Source organism: Condylura cristata, unplaced genomic scaffold, assembly GCF_000260355.1.
Source record: "Condylura cristata isolate star-nosed mole 26May11 unplaced genomic scaffold, ConCri1.0 scaffold00022, whole genome shotgun sequence".
Classification (NCBI taxonomy): domain Eukaryota; kingdom Metazoa; phylum Chordata; class Mammalia; order Eulipotyphla; family Talpidae; genus Condylura; species Condylura cristata.
Window position 1 is genome coordinate 28,218,850 of NW_004567123.1, and position 12,811 is coordinate 28,231,660.

Below are 12,811 nucleotides of genomic sequence, written 5' to 3' on the forward strand. Positions count from 1 at the left end.
CCGGTAGGGCGGAAAGCGGAAGTGTGGGAGGGTCTGCGGGGCGGGCTGGGGTGGCCCGGGGGGAGGATGGAGTAGTGTGCGGGTCTGGGCGGCTGCCGGCAGCGCCATGGAGACTGTGCAGCTGAGAAACCCGCCGCGCCGGTGAGGGGCCACTGGCTGAGAAGGGAGCTGGGGAGGGAAGGGCGGCAAGTGGCCAAGGGGAGACACCAGTGTGGGAGCCCCGGGAGGGGAGGCATCCGCTGGGCGTGGCGACCCGGTCCTGGGGCACCTGCTGAGTGGGGGACCTCCTGCGGGAGGGGATGGGCCGAACGGAGCACGCGCCGCTGGGGGTAAACGTGTTGCACTTGCTAGGAGTCATCCTCAGGAAAGGGGGGACTGCGCACGGGCGCAGCTGTTGCGGAACGCCGGGCAAGTTAGGGGAACACCTGTGTGTGGCGGGTCTCTGGAGAAAGGCTCCCCTAGCAGGGACTCACTCAGGTGGAGGGGGGTCGTTGAGGAAGAATGGGGACCCATGAGGGGTGTCTTGTAAGCATGGGTCGGAAACAATCAGAAGAGCACTGGGTGGACTTTCTAAGAGAGGGAGTCCCACTTGAGAGTTTCGGGGTGGGGGTAGGATCTGTTGAGGGGTAAAGCTTTGAGCCTAAGGTTGCTAGGTGTGCCGTGAAAGATCTAGCAAGGGAGGGGTTAGTGGAAGATAGCATTTAGGAAGATGTTCGTGATGTTGTTATAGGACACCAAATCTGTTCCAGGTTCCCTTTTTCCTAGGGACCACCCTGTTACAATGTGACCCCACTCCAGGATGGAGACAACCGTTCTCATTCCTCATGTCCTGTGTCCTCCAAGTCTTTCTAACATCTGCCTCAGTCCTTCAGAACCCAACTTTGGGAGGTAGATAAGGAAATAGGGTGTTTTCAAAATGGACAAATTAAGAAACAGAAGAGTTGACATACAGCCTTACAAAATTTTCTTCTTTGCTCTAGGTTTGGGTAACTGGGGTGAGGGGTGGGTGAGGGGGGTCCAGACCAGCCTGAGTCTGGGTCAGTCTGTGCGGCTCTTATGCCACAATTGTTTTGAGAGTATCAGCACCAGATCTTTCTGGTACCTAGCGTTGTCTTAAGTCAGAATCATTGAGGTGGCTGATCCTAGAAAATCTGAAAATCATGATTGCAGTCATGTTGTCTCCTCTGGAGGTGAGGAGCCTGGCACCTTCACCTTACATCCGCTTGCAGAGTAAAAATACTGTAGAGGCGAGGCTGAGGGAGCCATTCTCTGAGGTGTATATAGTTAGCTTCTGTTTCCCAGCCTCCGACTTCCTGCAGCAAGATGAGTTGTTGATAAAATAGGAGGTATTCATTGTGTGGGAGTTTGGGGCACCAGAGAGGTGAAGGGAAGGGATTGGTAACCTGGATTGCACACTTGGGGGTTGTTTGAAGTGCACAAACATTGCAGAAGGCAAATAGCTGGTTGGATGGGCTCATGATTCATTCACCCTATAGTAGTGAACTGAGACTGAGATAATAAAGGTTGTTACACATACCTGCCCTTACTGGGTGCCAGGCACATTCTCATGTCTCTTGTTGAGCCATATGCACTTGTGTTAGACCATGTTAGCTATAAAAAAGGCAATTTCATATCTAGTTCAACTTACTCATTTGATCACCTAGCAATCCTTAAGAGGTGGTGCTTATCTCTACACCTCTGTTATACACAAATAAAACCAGGCACGAGAGTTTAGTGATTTGCGGAGGTCTCATAGTAAATGACAGATTCCTAGCAGTCTGGTCCAAAGTTCATTCTCTTAACTGCCTCTTTCTGATACCTCTCTGGAAGTACTCCTTTGCACAGCTGCTGTGTATGTTACTTAGATATTTGATATAGCACTAGAGTGATCCAGTTATACATGTATATTTCTTTCTGTATGTGTACATGTATATTTCTTTCCGAAGTGTGTTCATTCTTTCTCTGAGGCCTTGATTTAATGGAAAAGAGATTTGGGAATCTTTGTTTTGTTTCTACCTTTGCTTTGTCTTATGTAACTATGGACAAAGAAGTAAAATCTTTTTGCTTTTTAGTATGCTGTACCTTTTGGATTTAAAAAATCATTAAAATGGGCTCTCTCTGGTGGTGCAAAGGGTTAAAATGCAGCGCCATGAAGCTTGCTGCAGCTATGAAGCTGGCCTCAGGGTGGCAGCCAGTGCAGCTGGAATTCTATCCCCCGCCAGGGGAGCTGACCCACATGGCGCTGCAGACCTCTCCAATCTTGCCTGCTACCCCTGTACCTCTGGCCTGAACCCTAGTTCTGTATGCATAAATAAATAAACCTCAGAAGGAAATATAAGGGAACATTTTAAAAATAATTTTAAAAATGATTACAATGTAAAGGATGAGCATTGTAGGACTAAGTTCCTGAGTGGTGCGTTCTGCTTATCACAGCTAATGAACTGCTTAATTTGCAGCAAATTGACTTTATTCATTTGTATTAGTTTGTTAGGACTGTTGTAACAAGTCTCTACAGACAGGGTGACTCCAGCTACAGAAATTTACTCACAGTTCTAGAGGTTAGATCAAGGTGTCCTAGGGAGTGTTTCTTTTGAAGCCTCTTTTCTTGGCTCATACATGTTTCGCTTTTCTGTACCTTCACTTGTTCATCCCGTTGTACGTGAGGTGTGAATAAAATGAATCTGACAAGCGTTTTAAGATGAGAGAGACAGAGGCTTGAGAACTAGCTATACCTGAGCTAACTACTTCATAAACGCCCTTATTTGTATTTGGAAAGAGGACGATGTCTTTCCGAGATTCAGAGGACGTGCATTTCCAACAAGGGATAGGCTCCTCAGTGCAGGGATAGGCTCCTCTGTGTTCAGGTCTGTGTGTATGACCACGTGAATGATGAGACATTGAAATTGATGTCTCACGTAGGAGTTTATGGTTTTAAAAAGTAAGCTGCCCTTAGATGATGACGTGTGGTGGAAGGTGTAGTGGGCTTTTCTGTGATGCGGGGTGTGCAGAGGGCCACCCGACTTAGAGCAGCACCCACCAATCCATGGGCCACATGGGCCAGGCCTCTTTTTGAACAAACAATGAAATTACCTGCCCTGGGGAAGTCCAGCTCAGAGCTGAATCATCAACCTGTTTTGGGTGTAGTACTTATTCCATGAAGACTCGGGATACAATATCATGAAAAATCCCAAGGTTTTCCATAGAAATCTTTGTTGACAATCCAGTAATGCTTTTTAGGGAGGAAATTTTGTTTTATTGGGAAATTTACAGAGATGGCTGATAAAGTTGTATGAGTCCCATCATTGCATCCGTTAATCCTTTCAGCAAAAATCTGTTGACTACCTCTGGGTTCTCAGAGGTAGAAAGATCCCTTTCTCTTTGACCAAAACTAAGCAGAATCCACTTAGATTCTGAGCAGTCACATATGCTTGTCAAAGTGCTATCAGAGTCTTGCAGCTGTCGCTCATAGCAGAGGCAGCTTCCTCTGTTTGGCCGTGGTCTCTGGAGTAGTTGAAATGGTGAGTTAAACCACACGGTCAACCCTTCCAAGGAACACATCTGATCTTCTTTTATATAAGCTGTTTATAAAACTTTAATTATACTTGAGAAATGAGGTATTGTCCATTGTTTATGCAGGTCTCAATTCAGTGCTTCGCAAAAGAACCCTGATTTACGAGATGTTTATTCTAACTTCTGAGTTCATAGAAATTTCCTCGCCTGTCCCGCCCGCTGCTCCCCTCAGCAGTGGATTTCAGTCCATCTGCCTGTTCTGCTTCCCTCTGTCTCTGGTGAATCCTCTCACCCCCCAACCCTGCATCTCTGGCTTGTGCCCCAGTTCTTGTATGCATAAATAAACCTTTAAAAAAAAAAAAAAAAGAAATTTCACCTTTCAAATTTAGAAGGAGTTTCACTTCATCCCTTTTTGTTTTGAAGCTGGGAGTTTTTATGATGTCACTGGAATTTAATTTTTAGGGCTTTTTGATTTTCAAAGGTCAATGTGGTCATTTTGTCAATTTTCAAGTTTCGGCAATTATTGATTTCTCCATTTTTCTAGGCTTTGTTATATACACAATTCTGTAAGATTGTCTTTTGAGGTCAGCATTTATTGGTAGATACACTTGATCTGGCCTGGGGTGTTTTTTCTTTGTCTTCTCGTTTTGCTATTTTCTGTAGGAAGGTATACATTCATGTGTGTGTATTTTTCCTAACTCAACTTTTTTTTCTTCTAAAAGTGGGTTGTTTAAACCTTTTTTTCCCCTACGAAGTCTCCAGTGTGACTTCCATATTCTACCATTTCCTGAGCTTGCTTTTCTTTGTTGTCCTTTGTGGCTTCAGGAAGCTATTATGCAGACAATATATACACACACACAGCTATTTGTTCGCAGGGCTCCTTCTTTAAACTTGTTCATAATTTTCAGAGGTCCCTGAGGTTTTTTCCCCCACAGTTGTGGATTTATAACCTCCTGTGTTTCTTGATGGTTTTCTGGCCATGTAAGCAGCATAGAGAGAGATTTGGGGTACTAGAAACAGGTATGTGACTGCTGCTGGCTTAATCTTTCTGAGGCTTTTTGAAACTCCAAACTGCCTAGTTATTTTTCACTTTTGGTAACGTCTAAGCACTTGCGTTTCGCTTTCTGTTTCCATACCTATACAATCCGTGTATTTTGACAAATTTACTAAAACCTCACTAATGGAGAGTTGCCATCTTCTGTTTTCCTTGACCTCCTAAGAGCATGTTTCAGTTCATCGTTAATCTTGCAATAAACACCTTTTTTGGAGAGATAGTTACAGCATTTTAATCCATGGACTCTTGAAGTTTACATGGATTTTCAAGGTTTTGTTGAAAGCTGGAATCACACTGCAGCATCAGCCACATGGTGACTCCTTTCTGTTTAAATTCTGCAGTGATGGGGAGCTAGGGGCTTCTTTGAGGTGTGCTAAGCTATCTTCAAACAGCTTTTATTGCTAGAAAATTCTTGTACCTGTTGAACTGAAATCAGACTCTTGGTAGCTCTCCACCATGTAGAGGGTGTGTGTCAAGGTGCAGCACTTCCATAGGGTCACCCTTACCTATTCTTAGAAGTCTCTTTACTTGTGATGTTGCTTTTTATTACTGAAACTTTGTAGAGAAATTCCTAAGATGCTAATTGTAAAATAATGTATGCTAATTGTAAAATAATGTATTTTATGTAGTTGCTCGCAAGTAAAGTTGTACATTGTTTATATATGTTTATGCACAGGCAGCTGAAAAAGTTGGATGAAGATAGTTTAACTAAACAACCAGAAGAAGTGTTTGACGTCTTGGAGAAACTTGGAGAAGGGTGAGTATACAGAATATTTAGGTCGGCCCATGGGGTCAGTTTTTCCTCCCATGGTACTGGCAATAATTCGCAAAATAAAGTGGACAAAGGGTAATGTTGCATTTCGGCCCTGCTGTTGGTGAGGTGAAAGGTAAATTTAGATCTCAAGATGCCCTTTTTCTCTCCCTCCCAATAATGATTTAGTGAGTCCTGGGCCTTTTCTTTCTTTCTTTTTTTTAACTACTAAGGATGTCAGTGGCTTTCTGTCTTGGAGAATCCATGGCTTGCACGATTTTGTCTGTTTGACAGGACTAAGTACTTTATGCTTTATTTAAACAGTTTTTGTTAATTGGACATCACTTCTGTCCAACATGCAATACTTTTTCAATAAAAAGCAGTGGAATTCAGCATTTTAGTTCATGCAACTTTATGAACTACAGCAAAAAAATCAAGGACTTGTCACTAATAATAAAGTAGTGATTTGGAGGTGATAGCTTCCCATGGTTAATTGGCTTGATAATGGTTTTAGCATTTGTATAATTCTCATGCTCTTGAGTTGTCTGCATTAGTTTCAGGCATCATGCCTTACACAGCAGCAACCAAAACAGTGGCAGGTAAAAATGGGCTTTTTCTTGTGCTTCTCCCTTGTCAGGGAAGAAAGTCTTTCCCAGGAATCCTTTAGCAGAATTTCCCTCAAGTTTCACACCAGAACTGGGTCATATGCTAACTACTCATTCAGTACAAAGGGGAATATGAAAACTGGGACTGGTTTGACCTTCCAGTCTTTTCCTCGGGACAGGTATTTGCAACATTAATAAGGTTGTTTTCGCAAGGAAGAAGGACAGTGCTTGGGTTTTCCACACATGGCCAATGGTTGCCTTTCTCTGGCAAGAAAAGTTTGTGACATTTAAGAATTACTACACTAGTTCTGCAGCTATAAGAGATGCTCACGGAGCAGCATTTTAAAAATGCGTTTATGGCATAGATAAATATGCATATTTATAGACTGTTCTATGTTATTTTCACATTTAAACAGTGTTTGAGCTTAAACAGTCAGCTACTTTAATATATGAAGGGAAACTGCCATTTTGATTTTTTTCCACCAAAACAGTATGAACAAACAGGTGTGTTTGAGAAATATGAAAGAACCTACATGTTATCTCACCAACAGCCTTGCAGATTTCCAGCAGAATATAATCTGTGTAAGATGATGGCATTTCATTTGACCCTCACACTTATCCTGTGGAAATTTGTATTGTTATTTTACAGGTGAAAACATTGAGACACAGCAAGGTTAACAGTATCTCTGTAAATGATAGCTAACATGTTGAGATGGTAAGACTCAAATTCTAGGTCTCTAGATTCTAAATCAAATGTTCTTAGCTACTCAAATTGAGTAGAAACAAACTTTTCATTTATTTTGATAATAAACTTTAAGGGAAAATGAAGGGAAGAACAAAGAATTTGTGACTTGTGTTCACCCAACACAAGTATTTAAGGATTCTCAGATTTTTAGTTACTTTAAATATTTTTAGTGTTCCTGTGAGAGGAGCAAGGACTAAGCGACCTCATGGTACTAGAACAAATCCAGGGAAACACAGACCTTTACTTCTCCATAAAACCCCAACACAGATGTGGTGAGAGCAAACGCTTTGTGCAAACCCAGGACTTGGTTAATCCACTTATGTGACCTTGGGCAAGTCATGGAACCTTGCTGAATCTTTGCACATTTACCTGTAATATTGGGCTGACCACATTTCTTTTCTTTTGGTAAAGATGAACTAGATGCTGCACAGTTTCTAGCAGATGTCAGGCATGCAGTGCATGCGGCTATTCTAATTACCTTATTTCAGGTCAGCACATATAGTCAAGGTGATATGTGAGGTCTTTAACATGCCACTTTATGGTAGTTCTCTGAGTGACAGTTTCCTCCCCCAAAGTGTTCTAGCTGTCTCATTTTTGTTTGTGTAGCTAAGTGCATGTGTATTGATGGGGGGAAATTAGAACTGTGTTCTACCACTTTTTATCTCTTGGCTTGCACTGACTTTATAAATGTTCTCCGTTTCCCAATTTTAGGTCCTATGGCAGTGTATATAAAGCTATTCATAAAGAGACCGGTCAGATTGTTGCTATTAAGCAAGTTCCTGTGGAGTCAGACCTGCAGGAAATAATCAAAGAAATCTCCATAATGCAGCAATGTGACAGGTAAAGACATGTGGTATTTTTTCTTTTTTGCATTCCTTCTTTATTGATTGAATTCTTTTTTTCATGGTTTATTTTTAATTTATATCCTTTACATCATTGTGTATTCCCTGCAAAATTCCCACCACCAGTTCACCGTAGTCCCTGTGCTCTTCTCTGCCTGTTCCCTTTTCCTCGCCTTCCCTAGCAGACTGTCTCTTATTTATGGTTCATGTGGTATTTCTTTGACGAGGACTTGGTTTTGGATTTACTGTGATGATGAGCTTTTAACACCTAGAGATGAATTACTAAGGAATTTTGTAGAAGTGAGAGTTTGGTAGAAGCCCTGGGCATCTTCCAGAAAAAAGATGATGAAAAGTTTGTGTTTTATTTTATAGTTTCTATTTCTGCACTGTTTTTTTTCCCCTTCAGTAAGCCCTCTTCACACTAGGAAGAGGCGAAGATGCAGAAGGTAGTGTTGGCTTTAGTGCTTTTTTTTTTTTTTTTTTGATAATTATCTCTTTTACTTCCTACCGAGAAAACATTTCATCAGAGATAGCTAAGAAAAGGTGATTTAAATGCTCTTATTAGTTTTGGGAATGTTGTTACATCAGGTGGAGTTGTAAAAAAAGAAAATAAATATTACTGTCCATTCTTTACATTAAAAACAATTATTTAAGTTAAGTATTTTATTTTTGAGGAACTAAGATTTGTGAAACACTAAGCAGGAAGTTAGGCCATAGGCAACCACAGAAAAGCACATGGTTTGCTCTGAAATTCCGTGACAACATGGGCTGGTCGCTGCGATGGTGCAGGCTTCCCCACACCGATTAGAGCTGAGAGAAACACAGACTGGGGCAGTACAGCTCTCGGGAACTCAGAGGGGCTCGAGAAAGTCTCCCCTGGAGGCTGCGCCCTTTCTTCTGTAGTGGACCTGCTCAGCATCTTAACTCAGCGCTACTGTGTGTAGCACCTCAGAGTTAGGGCAGGTGGGGCTCGGGACGTCGGGAGCCTCCCACTTCCCAGACTTGAGAATGCAGTCTTTCTTCCTCGCTCTCTCTTGTTCTTTACTCCCTTGCGGTTGCTCTCTTCTAGAGAAAGGTGTTTCTTGCTTGGAGTCTTGATTGGATTGACCAGAGTAAGTCAAGGAGCAGTGTTCCTCTTTCTCCTCTCTCAGATAGATTACAGGAGCTCTTTCCAGGTGGCCAGCTGGGACCTTGCGCCTTTCGATAGATGGTGCAAGCTCCCAACAGGATATAGAGTGTCTGTGATAAGAACAGACCTCAGGAACAGCCTACTGTGTGCTAAAGCACTGTAAGGAGCACAGAGATGTACAAGGCAGACTTCTTACTCTCTGGGGCTTCATAGATTCAGTGGACAGGCCGGCTTATATATTGACCGGAAAGTCTAGTTGATGATTCAGTTGCCGACAACACACCCCAGTGTGAGTACCTGACTGTTTACATTATCATACTTGTCACATAGAGGGAGTCCAGAAAATGCTGTCGGAACTCAGGGAAGCACAAGTGGTGGTGATTGTACCTGAAGAGCGTTTATTATCCATTTCTTCACTAATAATTATTCTGTGTCTGTGTATTTTCTTTATTCCTGATGTCCTTGTCATTGGCGTGTTTCCTAAGAGAGTAGGGATGTTTGAAATTCTGAGGGTAAATGAAGCCCAGTTGCTTTTAGGGGCTCTATTTATTATACAATATTATTTAGTCCTGATAACAGTCTCATAAGCTGGTAGCTCTCAGATTACTTCATTTTAATAGGATGTTTGAATTTTCTCTGAAATTTCTTGTTTGACGTCTCTCTTTTAGCTTGAGACTTCAAGTTCCCTGTCCCTAAATCTCTCTCTTTTTTTTTTTCTAGAATAGCTTGTAGTATAATTTTTTTTTCTTATTACAGAATGTGACTTCTTGGAAAAAAGCAAATAAAAAATGTATTGTCATGGACTCGTAGTTATTCCATTATATGGGCATACCTTTATTTCTTAAACTCCCTAATGTTGGACAGTTAGATGGTATCTAAATTTTCACTTTTATAAATAGTATTATGATAATCTTTTTGATTATCTGTATATTTTTTTAAGATGCATTGTAGACTTAGAAGTGCTAGGGTTAAAGGACCTACACCATTTTTGCACTGTTACTTACTAGTCACCAGAAAAACTATTATCATTTTACATCATTACCAGGAGGGTGTCTGTTTTACCTTCAATGTGAATAATTGATTTTTTGAGCTAACAAATTAGCTTTCATGTATTTAATAGCATGTGTTAAGAGAGATTGTGAAGACTGTCCCACTGATTTGTGTTCACTATCATTCTAGCCCTCATGTCGTCAAATATTATGGCAGTTACTTTAAAAACACAGACTTGTGGATCGTTATGGAATACTGTGGGACTGGTTCTGTGTCTGATATCATTCGGTTACGCAACAAAACGGTAAGCTTGCCTTCCGGGCTGGCGGCTGAGCTCTTCTTCGTACCTTTTTCTTCTTTCTGCTGTTTTATTTCCTTTTACTTTCGTACATCCTCACCTACTGAGGTGACTCAGAATTTCCCCTTTCCACGGTCTTTCCCTGTTTCTCGATATCTCCTAAATGTCATAATTTGACATCAAATCTATGTAGTAAGAGTTAGCATTCTGAGCTTATTTTTCATTGGACAAATGTGAGTGCCAAATCATGGTCCAGCAATGCATTTTATATTTTAATTTATAAATTGCATCATTCTCTCTCTACATATTTTTCTTTTAAAATTGTGGTGTAGTACACATGAAATGCACCATCTTCATGATTGTCAAGTGTACTAGTCAGCGGCACTAAATTATCCTCTTGTTAACAACTTTATCACCATCCATCTCCAGAACTTTTTCATCAACCCAAACTGGAACTCTGTACTCGATAGAATACAAACCCGCACTTCCCTGTCCCCCAGTCTCTGCAACACCGTTCCACCCTCTTTCTTTGTGTCCGTGTACACTGTGTATATTTTAGGAATACGGGTGTGAACCTCTTCAAGTGTGAACCCCCAAGTCCACCCCCAAAATGCCCGCATCTCCCTCAGCTCCCTCTCTGGAGCCTTAGTTTCAAGGGTTTGTTTTGGTTTTGTTCCTTAAAACAATGAATTTTTGGGCCCTCCCTGGTGGCGCAGCGGGTTAAAGCACAGCACTAAGAAGCTAAAGCCACTTCCACATGAGTTCGATTCCCGCCTGCCCCGGAGGTGACCACATGGCGTGGCAGACCTTCCCTGACCGGCCCGCTGCTCCCCTCAGCAGTGGGCTTCGTCCATTTGCCTGTCCTGCTCCCCACTCTGTCTCTGGTGAAGCCTCTCGCCGCTCCTGAGCCTCTGGCCTGCACCCCAGTTCTGTATGCACAAATAAATAAATCTTTAAAAAAAAACAACAATGAATTTTTTTTTAGAAGATGGCATACAGAACTGGGGTATAGGCCATGGTGCAGGGGCAGTGAGAGGATTCACCAGAGACGGTGAAGAGCAGAACAGGCCGACTGACGAAGTACACCGCTCAGGGGAGCAGCGGGCAGGTCAGGAGAGGTCTGTACCATGTGGGTCACCTCCCAGGTGGGGATCGAACTTATGCTGAAGTGGCTTTAGCTTCATAGTGCTGTGCTTTAGCTGCACCACCAGCGAGAGCCCAAAACAATGAATTTTAAACATTTAAATGTGGGTTTGGTTTTCAGCTATGCAGGCTGTCCATAGGGTAGCTTCCTCAATATCCTATTAGTCAGAAATTATCTCAGTGAAGGATGGTTTGCTCATTCTGTGATGGCTGGGATAAAAAATCTCCCAGTCATGTGTTCTAATTCTGATTCATTTGTTTACACTCTTCGTTTAGTAAGCGTTTTTAGAATAATGTGAACTAAAAATACAACATCTTTTTCTACATGAGAGATCAGTAGTAAATACGGTAATGATCCTGCTGTCAAGGTAGTGCGCTTTCTGGTAGAGAAACAAAAAGGAAACCAGTGGTAACTAGAAATACCAGGTAGCGATAATGGTTTTGAAGAAAATAAGGGTAAAATGATACACTTGGTGCGGATACGTTAGAATAACTGGTTGAAAAAAGTCACTTAGGGAAGTAAACCCTGGAAGACAAAGACTCTCAGGGTTGTGTTTTTTTTTTTTTTTTTTAGGACCAAGCCCTCATTTTATTGAGGGACTTCAGGGCAGGAGAGGAGGGCTAAGGAGACTAGAGCCAATGTCGCTGGACAGGTGGACATCTCCTCAGCTTCCCAGTCACAGAAAGGGAACTCAGACTTCTAGAAGAATATCTAGTTAGGGGAGTAGCCGGTACAAAGACCCTGAGACTGGAGTGAGTTTAGCATGTTCTAGTGCTGGAAAGAGACCACTGACTGCAGGGCCAGGAAGGCGTCGGAGATGAGATAGAAAGGGGAGAGGGCGAGATTGTGTGGGTCCTTGCAGGAGCTTGAATTTTAGTCTTGGGTTTTAAGCCAAGACAGTGAATCCTCTGATTTATATTCTAAAAGGTTAAGTGTGTGGTCTATGAGTGGTTAAGAGTGGAAGTGGGGGATTTCTTAGCCTTTTGCAATGTTTTACATAAGAAAAATAGGAATAATAATAACTATATTAAGAATTTGCAAAACTGTAAGTAACGATTTGAATGTGTGAAAGTGCTTTGAAAATCATGAAGTGATATACAAACTATGAGGGTGGGGTGTTTTAAAGTCAGCTTTGTGTCATCTGTATTACTTATTGTGTCCTTTTCTTAATTTACATTGCTCAGAGTTAGTGTTTGCCTAGTCAAATAGCAAGTTCCTTAGCTAAGAATAATGTCATAATGGAAGATATATTTGTAAGTCCCAAAGCTTGAATAATTTATTAAATTAAAGATTGGTTTAACTCATAGCAGGCGCTTAAGGGATCAGGGGGAGAAAAGCAATTGTAATAAAGTAAAAATGAATAACTATAAACCAGAGACACTATAACCCAGAGACATTTTACAGGGGTGGAGAGGGGAATAGGCTCAAAACGGGTGGGAAAGAGCACACGGGACGATGGTGATGGCACACTGGTAACGGGATAGTGGGAAGTCCATGGAGATTACAACCAAGATGAAAAAATGCACGAAATGAGGAATGATGTAAAAAAAATAATTTAAAAAATTGGTGTACAGATCTTTTTATTTTATTTTATTATTATTATTATTATTTTTTAAAGATTTATTTATTTGTGCATACAGAACTGGGGCACAGGCCAGAGGCTCAGGGACAGTGAGAGGCTTCACCAGAGACAGAGTGGGGAACAGAACAGGCAGATCAACGAAGTACACTGCTGAGGGGAGC

At 41.8% G+C, this 12,811-nt stretch overlaps 1 protein-coding gene across 1 annotated transcript in view; it reads left to right on the forward strand.

Moving 5' to 3' along the window:
• Positions 1 to 43: 43 nt before the first annotated feature.
• The window catches only part of STK4 (serine/threonine kinase 4), a 77,080-nt gene continuing 64,312 nt past the window's right edge, over positions 44 to 12,811 (forward strand). Inside the window, exons 1-4 of the mRNA XM_004687410.2 lie at positions 44 to 141; positions 5,241 to 5,321; positions 7,377 to 7,505; positions 9,816 to 9,930. Of these exons, the coding sequence (XP_004687467.1) occupies positions 107 to 141; positions 5,241 to 5,321; positions 7,377 to 7,505; positions 9,816 to 9,930 (360 nt within the window). The 5' untranslated portion in view covers positions 44 to 106. The remainder of the gene's footprint in view (positions 142 to 5,240; positions 5,322 to 7,376; positions 7,506 to 9,815; positions 9,931 to 12,811) is intronic.